This window comes from Oncorhynchus nerka, linkage group LG11 (genome assembly GCF_034236695.1).
Source record: "Oncorhynchus nerka isolate Pitt River linkage group LG11, Oner_Uvic_2.0, whole genome shotgun sequence".
Taxonomy (NCBI): domain Eukaryota; kingdom Metazoa; phylum Chordata; class Actinopteri; order Salmoniformes; family Salmonidae; genus Oncorhynchus; species Oncorhynchus nerka.
This window is the reverse complement of record NC_088406.1, coordinates 35,486,573-35,512,681: the sequence shown is the minus strand read 5'-3', so window position 1 is coordinate 35,512,681 and position 26,109 is coordinate 35,486,573. Positions and strand designations below refer to the sequence as shown.

The 26,109-nt window shown below is 44.5% G+C and overlaps 1 protein-coding gene across 1 annotated transcript; it reads left to right on the top strand.

Annotated features, from left to right (window-relative positions):
- The first annotated feature begins 1,742 nt into the window (after positions 1-1,742).
- On the top strand, positions 1,743-26,070 carry c2cd3 (C2 domain containing 3 centriole elongation regulator). Its single transcript, XM_065024465.1, has 35 exons — positions 1,743-1,919; positions 2,514-2,783; positions 2,896-3,053; positions 3,204-3,406; positions 3,498-3,664; positions 5,246-5,378; positions 5,625-5,777; positions 5,933-6,071; positions 6,329-6,444; positions 6,566-6,766; positions 6,951-7,060; positions 7,263-7,381; positions 7,536-7,667; positions 9,141-9,384; positions 11,049-11,293; positions 11,666-11,817; positions 11,963-12,202; positions 12,358-12,545; positions 12,782-12,965; positions 13,255-13,427; positions 13,539-13,671; positions 14,454-14,628; positions 14,731-14,824; positions 15,152-15,232; positions 15,332-15,961; positions 16,164-16,502; positions 16,683-16,821; positions 17,465-17,529; positions 17,648-17,850; positions 18,052-18,185; positions 18,469-18,615; positions 18,789-18,979; positions 21,376-22,270; positions 22,438-22,546; positions 25,076-26,070. The coding sequence occupies exons 1-35, from the start codon at positions 1,868-1,870 to the stop codon at positions 25,208-25,210; spliced, it is 6,849 nt and encodes a 2,282-aa protein (XP_064880537.1). The 5' UTR covers positions 1,743-1,867; the 3' UTR covers positions 25,211-26,070.
- The last annotated feature ends 39 nt before the right edge of the window (positions 26,071-26,109 follow it).

Below are 26,109 nucleotides of genomic sequence, written 5' to 3'. Positions count from 1 at the left end.
TAGGACTCTACCTTTTAAAGATAAGTCCCTCTGTAGCCATTGATTTAGTTTCTTCTGGGTTTTTTTTAATAAGAGGGTTAAAATTTAGTAAGCCTCTAGACTTCTGATCCTTTGTAATGGTTATGCCTAAATATGTAAGTTCTTCTTTTACTGGAATACCATAATATGAAGGTGTCACACAATCTTTGACAGCCATGAGTTCACATTTCTTAATGTTAAGATATAGACCAGACGCTTTGGAAAAGGATTGTATCACATTGATCGATATGGGAATTTGGTTAGCGTCTTTCAGAAAAAGTGTAGTATCGTCAGCCAGCTGGCTTATAATAATTTCTTTACCAGCTATGGAAATACCTTGTACAGGACTATTATTTAAAGAATTTGCAAGAAGTTGGGTGATTAATAAAAACAGGTACGGAGAGATAGGACAACCTTGCCTAATTCCTCTCTTTAACTCAAATCTAGGTGAGGTGCCATATTTCAATTTGATAGAGCTGTTACCATTTGCATAGAGAGTCTTAATAGCCTTACAGAAAAAATCCCCAAAGCCAAGTCTCTCAAGGGAGTGGAAGAGAAACTGATGCTCTACTGTGTCAAATGCTTTATAAAAATCAAAAAATAATATGAAGCTATCCTCAGTTATTAGGTCTGAGTAGTCAAGTACGTCTAATACTAGTCTGACATTGTTAGAAATATGTCTGTTCCTCATGAAGCCAGACTGTGTTTCATCAATGATTGCATCCAAAACTTCTTTAATTCTTTTTGCAAGTAGTGAGGCTAATATCTTATAGTCATTATTAAGAAGACAAATTGGACGCCAGTTATCGATGAGCAGCACTTCTTTTTTAGGCTTAGGTATCAGTGTTATTAACCCCTGACTCATTGTAGGAGGGAGAACATTGTTTTTAATACTCTCTAAAAAGACTTCGAATAGGAAGGGAGCTACTTGTTCAGAAAATAATTTGTAAAATTCTGATGTAATTCCATCAACACCTGGTGATTTATTGTTCTTTAGATGTTTGATAGACTCTATAATCTCTTCAACTTTGATGGGTTCATCACACTGTTTAGATTCTATATCACTGATAGAGTGAACATTATTCAGTGAGGTAAAAAACATATCTGTGGATTCCTGACAGTACGTAGAGCTATACAACATTCGTCCATTTTCGTGCAAACGGAATGAGCAGCAGCTACGTTTGGCCACATACGGACCATTATTGGAAGCGAGAGAGTAACGGTTAATGTGATTGGATGTTAATGATTTGATTAGGCTACCTGTATTTGACATTGTGTTGTTATTTCGCTGAACACTAGATGGTTTCATTTTATTTTTGGCAGTGAAACTAGGCTACTCAGGCGAGAAAAAACTCACCCAAATGTATAGCCCAGTTGAAAAATATAAATGGACTGTATATATAAAAATATAGATATTAAAATATATATTATATATATTTTAAAATATGAATCCCATTTTTATTTGGCGTACCCCAGTTTGGGAATACCTGCTCTAGCACATCTGGATTTACGTATACACTGCTGATCAAGATCTTGAATTGCTGAGACTAGGATTTGTGAACGTTGATTTTAGTTTCACCATCTATGATGATGGTGGACCTGATACGTTACAGTATTGTACAGAACAGTGCTGCTCTCTGGTGGTGACTGGTGCTGGTGATGAGAGGTTGGAGTTGCATTGACACAACTTCCCACAGTGCACCACGGGATAACAGCGGCGGTTTTTGGATTAGAGGCGGGACTGAGGAAAGTTAACGAACGTTGCTGCTCAGGGACAGTTTGCACTGACAACTTGTTTACATAATGTAATTTAGGTTTAATATTGTCATATCACATTTATTGGTAAGGAATGAAGACAAAAAAATTGAAGTCTACCAAATGTGGAAGCATCAGGAGGAAAGGTAGCTAGCTACGAACAACGTCAATCTCATTAGCTAGCTAACGTGATGCTGCTGGCTGTGTGTGGTGACTGGTGAAAAATGTAGATTCTCATTTGAAGCTGCTTGCTGCTAACTAGTTAGTTGCATGCTAATGACATGGATATAGTGAAAACTTGCAACCTCAATTGATGGACCTAGTAGCTAAGACAATTTCTGTCGCTTGTTTGTTGTTGTTGCTAGCTAGCTTGTTGTTGCTAGCTAGCGCTGGTCCAGCGAACAACAACAGAACGTTACCTGCACTGACTTTGTTTATTAACGTTAACTGACCCCATATACTTTTGTAACGCGCCAGAGTAAATATGTTTCACGGGTGCTAAATTTCTCTTCGCGGTAGGAGCAGGGTGTAATTCCTCCAAAATACGAAATTACCGCCTTGTGTCCAGGCGCATGCCTTGTATTGCAGATCCGACTCATGCACGTTGACCTGAGCTAGTACTTTTTTATATGAGCTAGTACTTTTTTTATAACTAACGTTATTAACTAACATTTAACGCTAAATGTATTTTACGCTGTAAGTAACATCATGTAAGGTACATTGACAAAAAAAAATTGCAGTCCCCAGTGATGTGTCCCCAACCACAAGCCTCCCTCCACTGGTTGAGGGTCAGCTGCGATGCTTTCTACGAGTGACAGTAAGCAGAGTTTTATGGACAGTTCCCAAGCCTTCCCCGACAACTTTTATCAGATTGCGCTGGTGGGGAGAGTCTTCCAATGGGACCCACTTCAGACCACGGGATGGGTCACAAACGACACAGAAGACTGTGAAGTCCACCGCTCGCTTTCCCATCCGATGTGGACCGAAGCAGTTCACATCCTACTTAACAGGTAACTATTGGATGCATGGTATGCCACCTTGTGTGATCCAAGCTGTCTTCAGAATATTCAAATGACCTCCTGATGTTGTTGATTTTCCCTATATATGTTGTCTGTATTACAGATATGGGCTCTCTGGTGCTGGAGGTGCTGACAAAGCCAGAACACCTGCCAATTGCTCGTGCTCAGGTTGCTGGGATTTCTTGTCTCTCTCTGTCACACTCCATCAGTGGGTTCTTCACCCTGGTGTCTCCAACATCTGAGAAGCTTGGAGAATTACAGGTAGGGAGGCTGCAACCCAATTGAAAATGTGTTATTTAGTTCTGATAGATGCTTTGTGGTTTATCTTGCTTTCCCAGGCTCTCTGTTAAAAGACATCAGTGAATTGGATGAGTCTACATATAGATTGTTCTTGATTAACATTTTTTCCAGGTGTCGCTTGCTCTGGAGGCCCTGACTGAAACGTACGACAGCAGCTGCTCAGTTCCCACCACAGACATGAGTATCGAAACGGCTGTGTCTGCATTCAGGTCCACAGTGAAGCCAGCATCTCAACCAAACATTCTGGTGGTGCCCTCCTTGTCCAGACCACTCTCTGTCAACAGTGGGAAAGAGTCAGGGAGCAATACGCCAAGGTAGACAGTCTACTAATGTCATATCTACTGTCTGTTCAAGCAGCTTCTCTCTCATTTCAGTGATGCTTTCATGCTTTTGTAATATTTTCAGAGGGAAAGACCATTTGTACTTCCAAAATGCCCAGACGGAAAAAAAGACTGACTTGGCACTTGAGAACCAAAAGCCAACATCAAGTAGATCTCAACATGGACAGCGAGCGGCAAATCCCACAGTGCAGGAATCAACTCACGGACAGACCACCAACGACATACTTTCAGGTTGTAGCCTACTACAGCATCATCATGTACATACTGTTAAAGCCTTACATAAGTATTTAGACCCTTTACACATTACTTTGTTGAAGCACCTTTGGTAGTGATTACAGCCTCAAGTCTTCTTGGGGTGATGCTACAAGCCTGGCACACCTGTATTTGGGTAGTTTCTCCCATTCTTCTCTGCAGATCCTCTCAAACTCTTTCAGATTAGATGTGGAGTGCAGCGATTTTCAGCTCTCTCCATAGATGTTAGATTGAGTTCAACTCCGGGCTCTGGCTGGACCACTCAAGGACATTGAGACTTGTCCCGAAGCCACTCCTGTGTTGTCTTGGCTGTGTGCTTAGGGTTGTTGTTCTGTTGGAAGGTGAACCTTCGCCCCAGTCTGAAGTCCTGAGTGCTCTGGAGCAGTTTTTCATCAAGGATCTCTCTGTACTTTGCTCCGTTAATCTTTCCCTCGATCCTGACTAGTCTCCCAGTCCCTGCCGCTGAAAAACATCCCCTCAGCATGATGCTTCCACCACGCTTCACCATAGGGATGGTGCCAGGTTTCCTTCAGAAGTGATGCTTGGGATTCAGTCCGAAGAGTTCAATCTTGGTTTCATCAGAACAGAGAATCTTGTTTCTCATGGTCTGAGAGTCCTTTAGGTGCCTTTTGGCAAATTCCAAGCACACTGTCATGTACCTTTTACTTCCGTCTGACCTGATTGGTGGAATGCTGCCGAGATGGCTGTCCTTCTGGATGATTCTCCCATCGCCACAGAAGAACTCTGGTGCTCTGTCAGAGAGACCATCGGGTTCTTGGTCACCTCCCTGACCAAGGCCCTTCTCTCCCGATTGCTCAGTTTGGTCAGGCGGCAAGCTCTAAGAAGATTCTTGGTGATTCCAAACTTCTTCCATTTTAGAATGATGGGAGGGCGCTGTGTTCTTGGACATTCAATGCTGCAGACATTTTTTGGTACCCTTCTACATCTGCATTGCTTGCTGTTTTGGGCTGGGTTTCTGTATAGCACTTTGTGACATCGGCTGATGTAAAAATGGCTTTATACATGTATTTGATTGATCTGTGCCTCGACACAATCCTGTCTCTGAACTCTACGGACAATTCTTTCAACCTCATGGCTTGATTTTTGCTCTGACATGCACTGTCAACTGTGGGACCTTATATAGACTGGTGTGTGCCTTTCCAAATCATGTCCAATCAATTGAATTTACCACAGGTGGACTCCAATCAAGTTGTAGAAACATCTCAAGGATGATCAATGGAAACAGGTGGCACCTGAGCTGAATTTTCGAGTCTCATAGCACAGGGTCTGAATACTTATGTAAATGAGGTATTTCTGTTTTTTTGTTTTTAATACATTTGCAAAAAGGTCTAAACCTGTTTTTGCTTTGTCATTAGGGGATGTTGTGTGTCGGTAGATCAGGATTTTTTAAAAATTAATCAATTTTATTATAAGGCTGTTACGTAACCAAATGTGGAAAAGGGGAAGGGGTCTGAATACTTTCTGAATGCACTGAATGCGTACAATGGAGAAACTGTCTATCTTCTGCTAACATCCCTACTGTATCCTTTCCTGTTTTAGTTATTCTAGAGCGTGGAAGCAAGCTTAGAAATGCCATGGTGGTATCAGCTTTAAAGTCTGACATGGACTCTGAACTGGCGCTGAAAGACACTCCTCTACCTCTTCCAAAGGACAACATAGGAGCACCACCAATGTTAGTATTAAACTGAGTTCAGGGGGCGTATGTATCAAGCGTTTTAGAGTACGTAGGAGTGCTGATTTAAGATCCGTTTTGCCCTTTAAACCATAAGAAATAAGACTACATGGTTAGGGGGAATCTGATCCTACATCAGTGCACCTACTCTGAGATGCTTGATACAAATGGCTCCAGTCCTTTTAAAAATCTCTCTCATTGACTTATGCGTGGCTTAGGGAACTTGTCTTGTTTTTGTTTCTCTAGGCCGTCCATTCCTCCCCGTGGGAGGCTACTGCAGAACATTCTGCATGCTGACTCCAGTCTCCTGCAGTCTCCCCACAGTCCCCCAGACTACCTCAGCCCAGACTGTACTGCTGCTGACACTGAGAACAGGGCAGTGGATCTGCTGCTGGGCAGGTAGCCTTGACCCCCATCTTAGCATATTAAGAAACAAACAAAACTGTGTCTTTACCTAGTAATTGGTACCAAGTTGATTAAACGTATCTGTATAAGTAACTTTGCAGTATAGTTCTATAAGTAACTGTGTGTCGTGTTCTCTCTCCTTTTGTTAGTTTGAACGGATCTGCTCTCCCTATCTGGGATGGAGAGGGTTCTCCTCCTGATTCTTTCCTCAGTGTGTATGGAGACAGTGAACTCAATGACCCACAGTATGACCAGAGTCTGCTAGAGAACCTCTTCTACAAAGCTCCTGTGAGTGTCAGCCACCAGTCAGCAACACCTGTCCTCTGTTTACCAAGGAAACAATGGGTTTCTGCACTCTTTTCTAGTCCTTAATAAAAAAATGTTGTCAGTTATAGGTACGCATGTTTGAAAAAGCAGGATAATGGAAAGAGGATACCTGCACTCTGTTTACCAATATTACCGTATGTGTTTATGTTATGTATTATATGTTTACTTTGGCAATACTGTAGCCTTTAGGGTCACTATTTTACCTCTGTGTCCTTCAGATGTCTAACAGCAGTCCAAGTGATGACGACAAGGATGGTCCTTCTCCAAAGAAGAATCTCAAGAAGAGGGGTGATGATAAAGAGCTGAGGCACTCTGGTCCAAAGAAAAGTGGAGGGTCAGTTATACTCATTTCTGCTGTTGTCTCTACTAGTGTCTCCGTCTTTACTTTGTAAAGATATATTGAACATTTCAAAATGAATTTAAGTAATTGTACAGTAATGAACCTTCTGTGTCAGCCTGGACTCAGAAAATGTGCAGACTCCAGGGACTGGGGATATGCTTCCTGGGCTGTGTATGGACCAGCTCACTGTCCTAGGTGAGGTCCGGTTGGCCAGAGTAGTGATTCACTCCCTGACTGTGCCTGCCGACAGCACCACCACCATACCTAAGAAGACGTCTGGCAAAGGGAAACCTCCTCGACCCCTCTCTAAGAAATGGTATGCACCATAATGAAACATGCCAATGGGCACATTCGTTTTGCATCGCTCGGTTCCCTTTAGGATGCAAAACTAACGCGCCCAATATTTCAAATGTTTGTCTCCCCTTTTGTTTGATTACCATTATAATACAGAAGACCTATCTATGTCTGCTCCTGCTTCATGTCTGTCTCTCTTTTCATAGCTCCTATTTTGTGGAGTACCTGTTCCCTGTAGCTTCCAGCAGGCATGATCCTAGTCAGGCCCTGGCAGCAGAGGTGACACGAGTCTTCTCTAGTAAAGTTACAGGAGGTGGTAAGACTTTAACATTGTCAAAGATTGTGTCCTTTATGGCACCCTATTTCCTATATAGTGCACTACTTTTCGTACCATTTGTGTTGTAGACACATTTCTTTAGCATTATCAGAGAGTTTGATATTTCAATTTGTATTGTGAATTATTAGGAATGATAACATGAAGGTTTTGTTAAAGATGTCTGTCTCACTCTGCATTGTAGTGGTGAACTTTCAGCAGCGCAATGTGTTTCCAGTCCACTTCAGTGGGTCAACTATTGAGCAGTGGTGGGGAACAGAACTCACATTTAACATCTACTTCAGAAACAGCTCCCAGAAGAAAGTATGTGGACACTTGTATGACAACAAAAATCTACTTTTATGTTTTATTGTACAGTAACCAAGCCTCTGTGCTGCTTTACCCAAGTTATGTATTTATAGATAGTATATAGTTGGTATATTGCACCTGAATGGATGTGTTCTGTGTTGTTCTGCAGCCTGTAGCCATTGGCAAGGCTGTGTTCCCCCTCCGCTGTCTACTGCAGAGGGAGCAGCTGAGTCAGACTATCATTCTGCCTGTCCAGAGTCTGCAGGGGACTGGTGAGAGCCAGGACATCGGCCCCCTCAAGGTGAGCCTGTCTGCCACTGTCCACCATTTTGTCTACATCCCAAATGGCACCCTATTCCCTTTATAGTGCTGTACTTTTGACCAGAGCCCAAAGGGAATATGGTTACATAGAAAAGATGGTACTATTTGGGACACAGCCTTTGTTACGTTTATCATATTTAGGTGGTTGTTGACATATTGAGTGAGCCTTGGTTTCTCAAATGACTGCCTAGCCTGGTCCACCAACTGCTTCTCAGATAGAGTTCAGTGTGTCAAATCGGAGGGCTTGTTGTCCGGACCTCTGGCAGTCTCTGGGGGTGCCACAGGATTCAATTCTTGGGCCGACTCTTTTTCTCTGTATACATCAATGATGTCGCTCTTCCTGTTGGTGATTCTCTGATCCACCTCTACGCAGACGATACCATTCTGTATACTTCTGGCCTTTCTTTGGACACTGTTAACTAACCTCCAGACGAGCTTCAATGCCATACAACTCTCCTTCCGTGGCCTCCAACTGCTCTTAAATGCAAGTCAAACTAAATGCATGCTCTTCAACCGATCGCTACCCGCACCTGCCCGCCCGTCCAGCATCACTACTCTGACTACTCTCACTAAAACTGACTATACTACCGATCCTTGACTTCGGCGATGTCATTTACATAATAGCCTCCAACACTCTACTCAGCAAATGGGATGCAGTCTATCACAGTGCGATCCATTTTGTCACCAAAGCCACATATACTACCCACCACTGCGAGCTGTATGCTCTCGTTGGTTGGCCCTCGCTTCATATTTGTCGCCAAACCCACTGGCTCCAGGTCTCGTCTAAGTCTTTGCTAGGTAAAGCCCCGCCTTATCTCAGCTCACTGGTCACCATAGCAGCACCCACCCTTAGCACGCGCTCCAGCAGGTATATTTCACTGGTCACCCCCAATGCCAATTCCTCCTTTTGCCGCCTTTCCTTCCAGTTCTCTGCTGCCAATGACTGGAACGAATTGCAAAAATCACTGAAGCTGGAGACTCATATCTCCCTCACCAACTTTAAGCATCAGCTGTCAGAGCAGCTCACAGATCACGGCACCTGTACATAGCCCATCCAACTACCTCATCCCCATACTGTTTTTGTTGTTGTTTATTTTGCTCCTTTGCACCCAAGTGTCTCTACTTGCATATTCATCTTCTGCTCATCTCTCACTCCAATGTTTAATTGCTAAATTGTAATTATTTCTCCACTATGGCCTATTTATTGCCTTACCTCTCTTATCTTACCTCATTTGCACACACTTTAGACTTTTTTCCTATTGTGTTATTGACTGTTTGTTTGTTTATTCTATGTGTAACTCTGTGTTATTATTTGTGTCGCACTGCTTTGCTTTATCTTGCCCAGGTCACAGTTGTAAATGAGAACTTGTTCTCAACTAGCCCACCTGGTTAAATAAAGGTTAAATAAAAATAAATACAACAATTATCTCAATCTCCCTCTTTGTTTCTCCAGGTCTCACTTGAACTGGCTGCAGACAACAAAGATTTCTCATCAGCCAATGGTCAAAGGTCAGCTGGAGCTAGTTACAGAGCCCCCTCCCATGCCCTGACCAGTCCCCAGAGAGAAGCTAGCCCCTCAAGGGTGGACATGACAACCATTAGGCCTCAGCATCACAACACTAGAGGGGAGGATATCCCTCTATCTACTGTTAATAATAGATATTCCAGGACGGGAAAAATAACTGTGGCCCCTCAAGGTCAGTAAAGGAAGTGAACACGCTCAAATCATCCTTGTGTGTAAACAATAAAAAGACTACTAGGAACAAAAATCAATCACATACAGTTGAAGTCGTAAGTTTACATACACTTAGGTTAGAGTCATTAAGACTCGTTTTTCAACCACTCCAAAAATTTCTTGTTCACAAACTATAGTTTTGGCAAGTCGGTTAGGACATCTACTTTGTGCATGACACAAGTAATTTTTCCAGCAATTGTTTACAGACAGATTATTTAACTTATAAATTACTGTATCACAATTCCAGTGGATCAGATGTTTACTTACACTAAGTTGACTGTGCCTTTAAACAGCTTGGAAAATTCCTGAAAATGATGTCATGGCTTTAGAAGCTTCTGATTCTGGTTAATTGACACCATTTGAGTCAATTGGAGGCATCGCTGTGGATGTATTTCAAGGCCTACCTTCAAACTCAGTGCCTCTTTGCTTGACATCATGGGAAAATCTAAATAAATCAGCCAAGACCTCAGAAAAAAAAATGTAGCCCTCCACAAGTTTGGTTCATCCTTGGAAGCAATTTCCAAACGCCTGAAAGTACCACATTCACCTGTACAAACAATAGTATGCCAGTATAAACACCATGGGACCACGCAGCCGTCATGCCGCTCAGGAAGGAGACACGTTCTGTCTCCTGGAGATGAATGTACTTTGGTGCGAAAAGTGCAAATCAATCCCAGAACAACAGCAAAGGACCTTGTGAAGATGCTGGAGGAAACGGGTACAAAAGTATCTATATCCACAGTAAAACGAGTCCTATATCGGCATAACCTGAAAGGCCGCTCAGCAAGGAAGAAGCCACTGCTCCATACACGTCATAAAAAAGCCAGACTACCATTTGCAACTGCACATGGGACAAAGATTGTACTTTTTGGAAAAATGTCCTCTGCTCTGATGAAACAAAAATAGAACTGTTTGGCCATAATGACCATCGTTGTGTTTGGAGGAAAAAGGGGGAGGCTTGGAAGCCGAAGAACACCATCCCAACCGTGAAGCAAAGGGGTGGGAGCATCATGTTGTGGCGGTGCTTTGCTGCAGGAGGGATTGGTGAAGATCACAAAATAGATGGCATCATGAGGTAGGAAAACATGGACAATGACCCCAAGCGTACTTCCAAAGTTGTGGCAAATGGCTTAAGGACAACAAAGTCAAGGTATTAGAGTGGTCATCACAAAGCCCTAACCTCAATCCCATCGAAAATGTGTGGCCAGAACTGAAAAAGTGTGTGCGAGTAAGGAGGCCTACAAACCTGATTCAGCTACACCAGCTCTGTCAGGAGAAATGGGCCAAAATTCACCCAACTTATTTTGGGAAGGTTGTGGAAGGCTACCCTAAACATTTGACCCAAGTTAAAAGATTTAAAGGCAATAATCCCAAATACTGAGTGTATGTAAACTTCTGCCCCACTGGGAATGTGATGAAAGAAATAATAGCTGAAATAAATCATTCTCTCTACAATTCTGACATTTCACATTCTTAAAATAAAGTTGTGATCCTAACTGACCTAAGATGGGGCTTTTTTACTAGGATTACGTGTCAGGAATTGTGAAAAACTGAGTTTAAATGTATTTGGCTAAGGTGTATGTAAACTTCCGACTTCAACTGTAAATGTTTTTCTTATGGCCCCAGAAGGTCCCTCACCTCTCACCAGCCTCCAGACATCTCATGACAGACCTCAGGCCCATCAGGTGGTGGAGGAGGACAGTGGGGTTCTGCTGCATGCTTTGCTCATGGTGCCTAATGGAAAGGACTTTAGCTGTGGACCCATGCAGCCTCCTAATGTCTACTTGAACTGTAAGCTCTTTGGCCAGGATGAGACGTCCAGATCAGTGATCAGCTGGGGCCAGGCAAACCCCTCGTTCAACTTTGTACAGGTAACTAACTGATGGAACAGATTCATTTTATACCCAGTCAGCGTGATGCTGCTGAAGGCAGAGGAGGCTGGTAGGATGAGCTATAGGAGGATGGGCTTATTGTGGTGGCTGGAGTGGTTTAAATGGAACGGAGTCAAACGTATTTTCCATATGTTTGATACCGTTCCATTGATTCCATTCCAGCCATTACAATTAGCCCGTCCTCCTACCAGCCTCCACTGGCTAAGGGTGTTCATATCATAGGCGATGAAAACCCCTCCCAAATGGGCCCTCAGCCTAGTCAAAAGTAGTGAACTATAAAAGGAATAGGGTGTCTTTATGATATGATTCTGTCTGTCTGGTAGATGTGAGTTTAAATACTCTGTTTCTCAGGTGGCTCCTGTGGCCTTGACCTCGAGGCTGCTAGAGAGGATGAGGAACAATGTGATGGTGATTGAGGTTTGGCAGAGAGCAGGAAGCTTAGGGCAGGATCGGCTCCTAGGGCTGGTCAAACTACCCCTCCACCAGTTCTACATGTCCTTCAGGTGAGGGAAACGTTTGAAATACATTATCTTGTTATAACTCAACCTTTGTACTATATATAAATGAGTCATATAACACCTGTTATTATGGAAACAGCTACTCAATACAATGTATTTTTGTTTGATTGATTCTTCTTTTGTTTTTCAGAGATCCCAAGATTTCCCACCTTCTGCTTCAGGCTCAGTACCCAGTGTTAGGGGTGGACAGCTACATGCCAGTCATTGATGTGTTTTCTGGCATTATTAAGGGCAACCTCCGGGTGCTTCTAGCCATGGGTCTATCTGTCCAAATAGTATCTCTGCAGCATATGAGGGATGAAGAACTTGGCTCTGTGTCTCATCTCCCAAGACCAGCCCATTTGCTGGATCACCAACCACACAAGGAACAACATTTTATTAGCTATTCATTTTTTTCTGTCTTTAAAATGTTTTTAATGCAAGTTGTTTCAGGATTTTGCTGCTCAATGTTATTCATACAAGTCCAGGATTTCAGGGTAAATTCAATTCCAGCGGTCCTTGTAACAGTATTATCCTTGTTATCCTCCAGGTGAAGCCGTCTCCCGAGGAGACTATGAGAGAGCACTTGTTTGTGGTGAGAGTGGAGAGAGTGAAGGGGCTGACACCACTACAGTCTACAGTCTGGGGGGAGGCTGACTGTTATGTCCAGTACACCTTCCCTACTCAGGAGGAGCCTCCTGCTCAAAGTCTGGACCCAAATCTGTTAAACTGCAGTAAGCAAATGGCTCATGTTTAAGTTTCTTGTCTTTGGCTGCATCCAACCATATACCCTTTATGGTGCAGTGCATTTGACAAGGGCCCTTTGTCTCAGTGTTGTAACAGTTAGCACTGCACTAATATTTTTCTTGTTCTAGCCTTGAATACACATTTATCACGTTTGACATGAGGGTTTGAGGTCTGTTGTCTGTTTATCCTCTGCTAATGTACTGTCCATTTCTCTCCTCTCTAGGTGTGAATCTGAGGCAGTTCCGTACCACCACTACCCTGTGTGTTCCTGACCCAGTGTTTGGCCACAGTGAGAATCACGTTCTGCTGGCTCCTGTAGAAGTCCCAGTCCAGAGACTGCTACTCAGCTCTTTCTCCAGCCAGGGCCTGGCCAATGGAGGAGGCATCCCGTTTGAAGTGTGGTGCAGGTCAGTCTGTGAGCCCTGGTCAAAAGTAGTGCACTATATAGGGAATTAAATGCCATTTGGGACAGAACCTGTTATGTCTCTCCTGACCACTTGAGGCCAGTATACCCGACGCAACGTTGTTTTAGCCTGGTCCCAGATCTGTTTGTGCTCTTGTCAACTCCATTGCTGTCATTGTCAAGCCATGTTTGGTGTCAAGTTGACATGATAGCACAAACAGATTGGCACTCAAGCTTCCATAGTTTTTTTTAGACTGGTGGTTTAATGGAATTTATTTTACCCACCTTTGCAGGTACTATTACCCAAATGTCCGGGACCAGTTGGTGGCTAAAGGGATGCTGCCCCTGTCCAAGCTGTGCGCCATGGTGACCATGCAGAGACAACAACCCACTGAAGCCCAGGTCTTCTCCCTTCCGCTGATGCCCAGGACTGACAGCCCTGCTGGACACCAACCTCAGCCCTCAGGTAACACGCACAGGCAATGCTGTACTGTACTTACAAAACCTGAAATCAAGACACTTTCCTTACATACATACAGTATTTGATCAGTTAACTTTGTTGTATGTACTCTCCAAGGATTGCTTGATGTGTTTGTTCATTACAAACAACGTCCGTTGATATCTGATGTAAGGAGTGGGGGGGCTGCCTCTCGGGTGGTGACCATGGTGGTTCAGGTGCACAGGGCAGCAGGACTACAGGCGGCAGCAAGGTACTGCAATCTCTCACACTCTATTCCAATCATTGGAAAGTTCTGCATTTTTTATTTATTTAACCTATTTTAACAGGGATGACATATTGAGACCTAGGTCTCTTTTCCAAGTACGCCCTGTATAATATTAATATATCACACACATTTAAAATACAAAAACACAGTTATGGTAAGCACAATTAAAACTTCACAAATCACCCAGAAAATGCTTACATTCCTCCACAAATAAGTCCACAATCAATACTTTAAATTGCCCGAAAGGAACCAGAACATCAAGATGAAATATATTTTGAATTTTGTTACAGAAATACGGTACATTAAAACTAAAAGCAGATTTACCTAGCTCGGTGGAGACCATAGGAACCTCAAGTTAACCAATCCTGTGAACGTGTTAGGAATCTCAAGTGTCTATACTTCAACAGCAAAGTTAGATAAGACAGAAGTTTATGAAGTAGGGCCTTGTTAACAAAAAATGACTAATGTAGAGATTTACGGGTCTTTAGCAAAGTCCAGCTACCATTTGATACAGGATACAGTGATGAGTATCAAAACTGTCACCTGTAACAAAATGAAGGGCACTATGGTAGATGGCATTCAAGGTTTAAGAGTAGTAGAAGCTACACTTTGATAAATATTCACTGCATTTCAATTGGTTCAATCAAACCAAAGCCCTTTTTATGTCAGCGGTTGTCACAAAGTGCTTTACAGTAACACGGCCTAGTGCTTTACAATAAATGTGCATTTAAACTCCATTTGTTTCTAACAAACATACACTCCCACAGGGCTTTGTCAGAGCAAGATGAAACGTTTCAGTACTATGCTGATGTTGGGGTGAATGTGTACGTTACTGCCCATCTCTCCTTCCTGCCTGAGAGTGAGAGGCGCAGTACCCGTGTGGCCGCCAGGACCTTCTGCCCAGAGTTTGACCACCACACCGAGTTCCCCTGTGAGCTGCAGGTGATGGAACTCACATGATGTACATGAATGCCTGTGTTGTTGTCACAAGTTTTCCTATGGGACAATAAAACAAGAATTTAATTAATTAATTGGTTCATACAGGTCCAGAGGAGCTCTGGGGAGACCTGCAGCCTGGCTGAGCTCCTGCAGGAGGCCACAGCTGTCTTCACTGTCTGGAATAGAGACAGTCGCATTGGTGAGGAAGCAGCTGCAATGGGATTTAGTCATACAATCAGAATACTGTGCATGAATGGTTTTATTTTATTTGTTTATTTGGTATTTATTGGGTGCAATTGTAAACAAAAGCCATATCAGACATTTAATATATCCAATTGACAATCATGGGTTCACTGCAGCTCAAGTACTCCATCCTATAAGTTGTGTTTTAACGTCAATTGTTACAAGGAAATATTATTATACAATTGAATTTCACAGTTTGCTCATCTTCCTAATGTAACAATGATGGACACTTGATCCAGTGGGATTTATGTATTTATGCATTTTGTGTGTTTTATTACTGCAGTGATGGTCAGCCCGAGATCAAAGAATACTCTGTTGGGTACAGTGAGAATTCAGCTGGCTGATCTCGTCCATAAAAGAACAGGTTCAGTATGCTGTGTAATACACTCAGTCAGTGCTGTTATAAGGTCAGTGGGTCAGTCTTTACCAACCAACAGACTGCTAACGTGTTGTAAATTCCCAGGGATCAGTGGGTGGTTTGGAGTGTCTCTGCCGAAGGACCTGACCTCATCTCCCAGACATCACATATTCGTGGGCGGCCTGGACATCTCCATCAACTTTGCACACCATGCAGATAGAGAGAGGGTCATCACTGCCGCCCAGGGCCTGGGCTGGGAGGTGGGGAGGGAGGAGGAGGAAGAGGAGCTACCCAATGAGGGAGATATGTGGGCTGAGACTCCAAGGACGGTGTCCCTGACCATGTCCATGCCCAGAGCTTGGCTGCCTGTCCACTGTCTCCTCCTACCTGGACACAGCGAGCTGCAGCGCTCCACCTACTGCTACTTTAGATATAAACTCTATGACGGAGAGGCCTTCTGCTCCCAGCTCAGACACCCTGGCCTGTCTGTGGAGGGAGGTGGAGGGGAAGAGGGCCTGGCCACGGTGGCCTTCAGAGGAAGCAGGACTGTGGAGCTGAGGAGCAGCCAGCCCCTGCTGTGGTACCTCCGGGAGGAGAAGCTTGAGATTCAGATGTGGGTGGCCTTTGGGAAGGACAGGAGACCTAGGCCTCATGACATGGACCGGCTGGTGGGCTCAGCCTTCGTGGACCTTTCCTCCCTGGCCAAGATGACAAGGCACAAGCTGAATATCAGTGGTACGTAATACGAATAATACATTTAGTAAAAAAGACATTTTATTTGCTCCTTTCAAGATACTAAATAGCACAGTACTGATATAACTAACAGTCAATGACGACCTCAAACTAATCGTTGACTATCTAGCCTTTGTAAATGCTATGTTGTAATATAATGTTACATAAGGGTCATCAGTAACACACCAGTGTTTTGTTTGTGTAGGTGTGTACCCCCTGTTCAGGCGCTCCGCCCCAGATCTGAGTGGAGCTGCCCTGAGGGTCCACATCACCCTGACCCCTGGATCCCTCCCAGAGGCGCAAACACCTGGAGGAGGGGACAGCCAGGACCAGGAGAACTGTGACAGCCAGGGAGAGGAGAAGGAGGGAGGGCAAGGAGTCCCCTCATCCACAGCAGCTGTGTCCAGACAGTCTGGAACACCCAGCAGACACCAGACCAAGTCCTCAGTGAGTGTAGAGCCTTCACAGCCCTTCGAGGTCAGCATGGAGGACACGTTCACTGTCACCATCACTGTGGACAGGGCCATGCACCTCAGTCTTAAAGGTACACAGATTGCCTCCCAAATTGCATCCTATTTCCTATTTAGTGCACTACTTTTGACCATTGCCCGTAGGGAATAGGATGTCATTTGTGACACATCCTTCCAGTAGGGTCATCCATTTTGATTGTGTCCTTTAACACTTTGTTGATGAGTCTGATGGTTGTGTTGCGTCTCCTTGGCAGGCTGTCCTCTAGCTGAGCGTAGTGGAGTGCTGCCTAGTTGTTGGGTGTCCTACGTCACGACTGACTCTGCTGAACCAGTCACCACAGCTCTCATAGCAGACAGTCACTGCCCCGTCTGGGACCACCAGCAGGAGTGCAGGTAGACTACCTGTGTACCATCTATAGCTTACTTCAGGTTTAGACAACTCAGGGGTTAAAGTTATCCGTCACTGAGACAGATTTACATCATATGGATTATTTTTATTTAATTTTTCATATTGAAAATGACTGGAATTGGTCAAACTCAGTTTAATACATTTATAAAATCATCCTCTTTCCCTTAAAACATGATGGTCATTACTTTTTGGTATGAAAGGGGATACAATACAAATCACTTATCGCAGGCATTTAGCTGATGTCCTTCATTACGGTATGTAGACTATACTAGAGATTGGAGATAAAATTAAGGTTTATTTAGAAAAAACTGGTGCACATTAATGTTAACGTATTGTTCTATTTATCGTTATCGAATCAATTCAGGCAATTTATCGCAATATGGATTTTTTGGCGGGAGATATCTCTAGTCATGGTATTTATTTGAGTTTTAACCCCTGCAACACATACTGTTTATGTAGTATTCAGGTTTAATGGGCCCAAAGATGTAAAAGTTTTGAATCCATATTAAGGATTGTTTGGATGATTATGAACAAATGTGCTGTTGATATTATCGGAACATGCCTAGTTTAGAATGCCCTTTGTCAGACCGTGTCACGCTGAACTAATATACTGTTTGATAATCACAGGCTGTCAAAGCAACTTCTTCTGGATCCACAACAGTCCCTGGTGTTCAAAGTCTGGCACAAAGGAGGTACAGTACAGCAATGTAGTAATACTCTAGCTATCAACCAACAATTCTTGAAGGGGATAAAGTTAGTGTTGTTTTAATGTTTAATGCACTTCATTAGTCCTGTGTCTTGTCTTGTTAGATGTGGAGCGGGTGATTGGGTTTGCCTCAGTGGACCTGTCCCCTCTCCTGTCAGGCTTCCAGTCAGTGTGTGGCTGGTACAACATCACTGACTTCAATGGCCAGTGCCAGGGCCAGCTCAAAGTGTCTGTCTCCCCACTTAAGGGAGTCCAGGAGCTGCGGGGTCAGAGACAGGCTGTGTGTGATGGCAACAAAGACTCCTCAGTGAGTACAGCAGTGGCTTTCACTGTTAGTCTGTATTAAGTTCTTCCTAAAGCATCTTAGCATTTAGTAAGTAGGTAAGTAACCTTGTCTGAGCCAGAATGGCTCATAGCAGTCACAAAAGGATTTGAGTGCATCTGTGTTTTGTACTACTTGTATATCTTTGTGGGTTTAACAGCCGTGGTGTGTGTGTTTATTTGTCAGGCTTTGTTCCAGACCCTGCCCCTCTATTACCACACGACAGCCACATACAGCAGCTTCCCCTCCCACGTCAGCCGCTACACAGAGCAGAGGATCAACTCCACACCCCACCTTTCTGACAGGCTGCTGCCAGAAAGGTACTGTAGGGCTCGTCTCTAGCTCTGTCCCTCACAATTCTTTCTTTAACATGCAAGTAATCCATTTCAATGAGATGCAACATAAAGTGTATGGTATCATACAAACCTACCCTAAATTCACTTTGGAGAACCACTTCAACAATTTGTAATGGTGTTACTTTTTTTTTCTTCCTGGTCTCCTCTCCTCCTGCTCTCCCCCTTTCTGCTATCCCCCTCTCCCTGTCGCCGCCTCCTGCTCTCCTCCTCCCCCTTTCTGCTCTCCCCCTCCTCCCCGATGTCTCAGGTCCAGTGAAAGTGACCGGCATGATGAGCACATGGACAGGGTGCGACTGTACCACCAGAGTCTTCAGGAGGGGGGAGGGGGCCACCCCACCAGTGCTGCTGCGGTGGACGCCCATCCCTCCAGCTCCGTTCTGTTCTCAGCACTCCGGTAAATGATTGGACATTAGGTCGGCATCCCAAATGACACCCTATTCCCTATGAAGTGCATTACTTTTGACCAGGGCCCATAGGGCGGGGCTGGACTGTTTACTGTATACCCACACAGAAAGTGTCACCGAAGTAACTTTTCAATAAGGAATGTGCTTGTTGTGTTTGTTCCAGGAAGAACCTAAGTGAGTTGGATGACATCCAGAGGTACTTCAGCCATAAGCTGTCCACTCCTACCTTCCCCTCTCAAAGTGAGCAGGGCCAGCGCTCCAGACTGGACGAGCACCAGGTCTCAGACACAGACTCCTCCCAGCTCCTTCTCAAGTCCACCCGCCTGGTTGGGGAGGTTAACAACCTCATCAGTGGTGAGATGCTCTTCACCTGATTAGTCCCAAATGGCAGCCTATTCCCATAGGGCTCTGTTCAAAAGTATAGCACTATTTTATTTTATTTTTTTCACCTTTATTTAACCAGGTAGGCAAGTTGAGAACAAGTTCTCATTTACAATTGCGACCTGGCCAAGATAAAGCAAAGCAGTTCGACACATACAACGACACAGAGTTACACATGGAGTAAAACAAACATACAGTAGGAACAAGTCTATATATGGTATGAGCAAATGAGGTGAGATAAGGGAGGTAAAGGCAAAAAAGAGGCCATGGTGGCAAAGTAAATACAATATAGCAAGTAAAACACTGGAATGGTAGATTTGCAGTGGAAGAATGTGCAAAGTAGAAATAAAAATAATGGGGAGCTAAATAAATACAATAAATTCAGTAGGAAAAGGGGTAGTTGTTTGGGCTAAATTATAGGTGGGCTATGTACAGGTGCAGTAATCTGTGAGCTGCTCTGACAGCTGGTGCTTAAAGCTAGTGAGGGAGATAAGTGTTTCCAGTTTCAGAGATTTTTGTTGTTCGTTCCAGTCATTGGCAGCAGAGAACTGGAAGGAGAGGCGGCCAAAGAAAGAATTGGTTTTGGGGGTGACCAGAGAGATATACCTGCTGGAGCGCGTGCTACAGGTGGGTGATGCTATGGTGACCAGCGAGCTGAGATAAGGGGGGATTTTACCTAGCAGGGTCTTGTAGATGACATGGAGCCAGTGGGTTTGGCGATGAGTATGAAGCGAGGGCTAGCCAACGAGAGCGTATAGGTCGTAATGGTGGGTAGTATATGGGGCTTTGGTGACAAAACGGATGGCACTGTGATAGACTGCATCCAATTTGTTGAGTAGGGTATTGGAGGCTATTTTGTAAATGACATCGCCGAAGTCAAGGATTGGTAGGATGATCAGTTTTACAAGGGTATGTTTGGCAGCATGAGTGAAGGATGCTTTGTTGTGAAATAGGAAGCCAATTCTAGATTTAACTTTGGATTGGAGATGTTTGATGTGAGTCTGGAAGGAGACTTTACAGTCTAACCAGACACCTAGGTATTTGTAGTTGTCCACGTATTCTAAGTCCGAGCCATCCAGAGTAGTGATGTTGGACAGGTGGGCAGGTGCAGGCAGCGATCGGTTGAAGAGCATGCATTTAGTTTTACTTGTATTTAAGAGCAATTGGAGGCCACAGAAGAAGAGTTGTATGGCATTGAAGCTTGCCTGGCGGGTTGTTAACACAGTGGCCAAAGAAGGGCCAGAAGTATACAGAATGGTGTCGTCTGCGTAGAGGTGGATCAGAGACTCACCAGCAGCAAGAGCGACATCATTGATGTATACAGAGAAGAGAGTCGGTCCAAGAATTGAACCCTGTGGCACCCCCATAGACTGCCAGAGGTCCGGACAGCAGACCCTCCGATTTGACACACTGAACTCTATTAGAGAAGTAGTTGGTGAACCAGGTAAGGCAACCATTTGAGAAACCAAGGCTGTCGAGTCTGCCGATGAGGATGTGGTGATTGACAGAGTCGAAAGCCTTGGCCAGATCAATGAATACGGCTGCACAGTAATGTTTCTTATCGATGGCGGTTAAGATATCGTTTAGGACCTTGAGCATGGCTGAGGTGCACCCATGACCAGCTCTGAAACCAGATTGCATAGCAGAGAGGGTATGGTGAGATTCGAAATGGTCGTAATCTGTTTGTTGACTTGGCTTTCGAAGACCGTAGAAAGGCAGGGTAGGATATATATAGGTCTGTAGCAGTTTGGGTCAAGAGTGTCCCCCCTTTTGAAGAGGGGGATGACCGCAGCTGCTTTCCAATCTTTGGGAATCTCAGATGACACGAAAGAGAGGTTGAACAGGCTAGTAATAGGGGTGGCAACAATTTCGGCAGATAATTTTTGACAGAAAGGGTCCAGATTGTCTAGCCCTGCTGATTTGTAGGGGTCCAAATTTTGAAGCTCTTTCAGAACATCAGCTGACTGGATTTGGGAGAAGGAGAAATGGGGAAGGCTTGGGTGAGTTGCTGCGGGGGGTGCAGTGCTGTTGACCGGGGTAGGGGTAGCGAGGTGGAAAGCCTGGCCAGCCGTAGAAAAATGCTTATTGAAATTCTCAATTATAGTTGATTTATCAGTGGTGACAGTGTTTCCTATCTTCATTGCAGTGGGTAGCTGGGAGGGGGTGTTCTTATTCTCCATGGACTTTACAGTGTCCCAGAACTTTTTTTTTCTCACTATATAGGGAATAGTATGAGATTTGGGGTGCATACCTATTCAAAGGGTAACCAAAATATGTTACTTCATGTCTACGTCTTGGGGATTGCCTTGTTAATTTATTATACTGTTATTAGTGTCAGGCCACTTGACACATCTCTTTCCTTTCTCCAGGTCTACAGGGACATCATCGCATGGAGACAATACCTTCTAGCCCCAAGAACAGCTCAACAACTCCCCCTGTTCCAGATGACCACCACCTGCCCGAAGGCTATGAAACATTCCCCCAGAGTGCTCCATGTTTCCATAAAGCATCAGGCTCTCCCCAGGAAGATTTGTCTTCTGTCCCTTCACCTATGTATCAGGAACACAGTGATTCTCAGGCTGATGAAGAGGAGGAGGAGGACAAGGCCCCTGCATCTGAAGATGATGAAGGAGGAGGTCCCAGAGAGGAGGAAGAGGATGGAGATTATGAGGAGACCGTGGTAGAGCCCAGGCCTCTGAATGAGTTTGCATCTCTAACAGACAGAACCAGCCCCTGGACCAGCCTGCTGTCAGACCCAGACCTAGGCTCTCTGGAGAGTCTGGAGACACCAGAGGAGCGCCAAGCCTTGGACTACTCCTACCACCCCAGCCTCACCCAACAGGAGGGGGAGAGGTCTGATCTACAGACTGACACCCTGCAGGCTTGGAGGTCTAGTGAATCCATAGGCAGCAGACTAGAGGAGAGGGAGCAACATGTTAACTCTGAATTATCTCATGGACCAGACACAGATGAGGAGGAAGACACGGTGAGTGATGGTGAGAGGACACTCCAAACCTCTGACAATGAGGCAGCACTACATCAGGAGTCCATCACTGCTGCTCTACATGAACAGTCCTTATTGTGTAGTGGAGAGACTGCTAGCAGGGTTCCTGGTGACAGAGAAGCTCTGTCAGAGGTTGAAACCTTTGAGTTGTTGTACGACACAGCTGCTTTCTCAGAAGAGGACACAGAACATGTTGTCACATCTGACACATATCAGCCAGAAACGTTCCTACACAAAGAAGACAACAGGAAGTCTAAACAGTATCCTTGCATTGTCAGCGTTGGTTTCTTACCTCTTTGTTATTCTAACTGTTTAGCTGAAGCTGAGCTTTTTTTTTTTTTTTTTTACAGTTTTAACATGGACCCAAGAATAAATTCAGTACCTGCATGCTTGGTTTTTGCTTGTTCCTTAACTGCCTTTTGTCCAGCTCTGACCCTGTGGAGATCCCTAATTTCTTCCTCTCATCTCACCACATGGAGGCTTCTATGAGAGCGCTACGCATAGCACCTGTCTTCCCCCAGGCCTCTTCTGACCCAGTAAGTACAGTACCAGCCCTGTCCCCTCTTTCTCTCTCTGCCTCAATCTGCTTTTCTTCTGCTTCTGGGTTGAGCCTGAATATGCTATTATAACAGGTTTTTGCAAGTCTAGACATGAGTAACTGAGACACAGATCAACATTTAGAGTAGTAGCAAATTCCACTAAAATGATTGATTGTTGCATTACAAGCCATGGGTTACAGAATATTGAGTCATTCATTCTATCAGGCGCACGCTGCTGACTAATAAGGAAACTGTCTCTACAGTCTTGAAGTTGCCAAGTCATCATCTTCCAGTGCTAATATTCTGTCATACCAATGCCAAAGGAGGACATAGCTACTAATAGGTCACTATGTGCCATTCCTCGTCCAGCTTGGATGTCGGCGAGTAAAGGGGGCCAGTATAGGAGTCACACAGAGTGCACCAGTCTATTTTTGTGTGTGAATTTTACCCCTTTTTTCTCCCCAATTTCGATCTTGTCTCATTGCTGAACTCCCAAACAGGCTCGGGAGGCAAAGGTCGAGTCATGCATCCTCCAAAACATGACCCGCCAAACCGCGCTTCTTATCACCGGGCTGCTTAACCCGGAAGACAGCCGCGCCAATGTGTCAGCGGAAACATCGTTCAACTGACGACCAAGGTCAGCCTGCAGGCGCCCGGCCTGCCCCAAGAAGTTGAGAGAGCTAAAGCCCCTCCAGCCAAACCCTCCCCTAACCCAGACGACGCTGGGCCAATTGTGCACTGCCCTATGGGACTCTCGATCAAGGACGGTTGTGATACAGCCCGGGATCAAATCCGGGACAGTAGTGACGCCTCTAGCACTGTGATGCTGTGCCTTAGACCTCTGTGCCACTCGGGAGTCCAAGAGTGCACCAGTCTAGACCAGTCTAGTGACTGCAAGAACTGAGTCACTCTAGTGACTGCAAGAACGGAGTCACTCTAGCGACTGCAAGAACGGAGTCACTCTAGCGACTGCAAGAACTGAGCCACTCTAGCGACTGCAAGAACTGAGCCACTCTAGCGGCTGCAAGAACTGAGCCACTCTAGCGGCTGCAAGAACTGAGCCACTCTAGCGGCTGCAAGAACGGAGTCACTCTAGCGACTGCAAGAACGGAGCCACTCTAGCGGCTGCAAGAACTGAGCCACTCTAGCGGCTGCAAGAACTGAGCCACTCTAGCGGCTGCAAGAACTGAGCCACTCTAGCGGCTGCAAGAACTGAGCCACTCTAGCGGCTGCAAGAACTGAGCCACTCTAGCGGCTGCAAGAACTGAGCCACTCTAGCGGCTGCAAGAACTGAGCCACTCTAGCGACTGCAAGAACTGAGCCACTCTAGCGGCTGCAAGAACGGAGCCACTCTAGCGGCTGCAAGAACTGAGCCACTCTAGCGGCTGCAAGAACTGAGCCACTCTAGCGACTGCAAGAACTGAGCCACTCTAGCGACTGCAAGAACTGAGCCACTCTAGCGACTGCAAGAACTGAGCCACTCTAGCGACTGCAAGAACTGAGCCACTCTAGCGACTGCAAGAACTGAGCCACTCTAGCGACTGCAAGAACTGAGCCAGTGCAGCAGCTAGTAGTATAAGAGGCCACCGCCTTCTTTAAAATATACTTCTACGGTGGGGGGCTTTTATCATGAGAGGAACTGTTTTTCCTGCCCTGAGGATTAGTCTTTAGCAGTGGGGTGATCTCTCTCAAATGGTTGCATTGCTATTGAGCTAAGGAGAAAATAACCGTTAAGCTCATCTCTAGAGAGAGGGAGAAACTCAGGGCACTCCACACGCCATTGACTGAAATATCATAAAACAAGAACCCTGAGTGTCTTTCCGTCTCAGCGTTGTGTTGACCTTTAACTGTGGGGTCACAGTCACTGGGCTGATATGTCTGTCTGTGTGGTAGCACACTTGGCAGTCTGGCTATGGGAGATTTAGGCCTACTATTTGTGAGAAATCAACATTTCTTGTCTTTTATCATTAATAGCTCAGGAGTTGTTCTAATGAGAATAATCATTATGGTTTGGCTCATAACTTAACTTAAATAACTAAAGGGCAACTGTGGTGATAGGGTGGTATGCCTGCTTGTCCGGGCCCCTGCGTCAGACTGGCATGTATCCAGTTTCAAGAAGGGGGTGTGGAGGTGCAGTTGTTTGTCACGCAGTGGGACTACAGAGTTCGCAGGACATGTCAGAGAACTGGTTCCAGCTAGTCACTCAATGCTAAAGGAAACTAGTTCCAGCTAGTCACTGTGTGCTAATATTAAAACAAACATCTGACCAGCCCTTTTATGAGTAGAGTTCATCGTGATTGATCACATATTTGTACGTATTTGACCAATGTGGGGCTGGTTCTATTTGATGGAGAAAGGACTGACTCATTAACACACAATGGTAGACATTTAAATCTTTGCGTTTTCACATTTTTTTATCTCACAGTATCTCCATTTAAAGCCTAATGATGCATTTTGTTTGCTTTTAAACTAGGAACAATAGGCCAGTTTCTATGCTAAACAATTGATTGAATCTCTTTTTTGCAGAAAAAGAGCTCTCTTAGACATGGGATTCTCTGTCGGCGCGTTCCTCGTCCCAGGCCCAATATACCACCGTCGTCCATGAAGAAAGAAGAGACCAAGAGAATAGCAAAGATATTTGCATCTCATTTTAAAGACTAACATTAGCACTTTCTCTAAATGCTATTTGATATTGTGTGTCGTGCTGTATATACGGTTGGGTGTATGTTTTCTAAAGGTTTATGAATGACCACACATCTTGATTACATAAGTGGCAGCTCATGGACAGTGCTTTCTAATTATGTAAAGAATATGTACATTTCATTTAAGTAGTTTTTCTATTGTTTTTATAAATTAAATGGTTTTGCCAGTGTAACTGATATTTTATTTATTTATTATTAGGTGTGTACCCATGATCACTGATGTGGGAGACTCCCATAGCCTTTTAAGGATTATTGTCACAGGGGAAAACATTTTATCTAATAGTCAAACGGGTATCAAGTGTTGACCCCCTTATCCAGTAGTCTTTGTTTTTCCAACAAAGTGATGAACAGTTTGTTCTTAGTGACGTCACCTTTGTTTGGATTTCAGTAGCTGTCATGGTAAGTGGGCTGTTGTTAGGATATGTATGTAATAGTTGTATGGTGTTCTATTCTCTGCGTCACCAGGCAGTCGCACACTTTTCAAGAGCCGCTTCTGTTCCTGAAACCAGAGACTAGGAACTTCTGACAGTGAAAACATGCACTAGCTCAGGCACACAGCCTCTCAGGGACATGTATGGATTGGCTCAGCGGATGGGTGCATGGGTGTTTTTATATATATAATTATGGAGTGTTACATAATTATTATAAAGTCTAAATTAGCTCTGTGCTATTTCAACAAGTCTTATTGCCTTGGCTCCCTGCTGAAATGAAATTCATTGGATGTAATACCTTTTGAGTTTAAGACAACTACTGTATCTTGCATATGGGCTGTTCATTGTAATTGAAAATGACCAATTACATAATAAATGATGTATCAAAGAGTGTTGCATTTTTGCGCAGATATAATTAAATGCCTGT

What these genes read in the sequence shown, in the direction of transcription:
- c2cd3 (XM_065024465.1), top strand. Translation starts at nt 1,868, where the DNA reads ATGAAGACAAAAAAATTGAAGTCTACCAAATGTGGAAGCATCAGGAGG. An exon ending in CATGCACCTCAGTCTTAAAG is followed by an intron (nt 16,503 to 16,682) that starts GTACACAGATTG and finishes TCTCCTTGGCAG; the next exon opens with GCTGTCCTCTAGCTGAGCGT. An exon ending in ATGGCAACAAAGACTCCTCA is followed by an intron (nt 17,851 to 18,051) that starts GTGAGTACAGCA and finishes TTTATTTGTCAG; the next exon opens with GCTTTGTTCCAGACCCTGCC.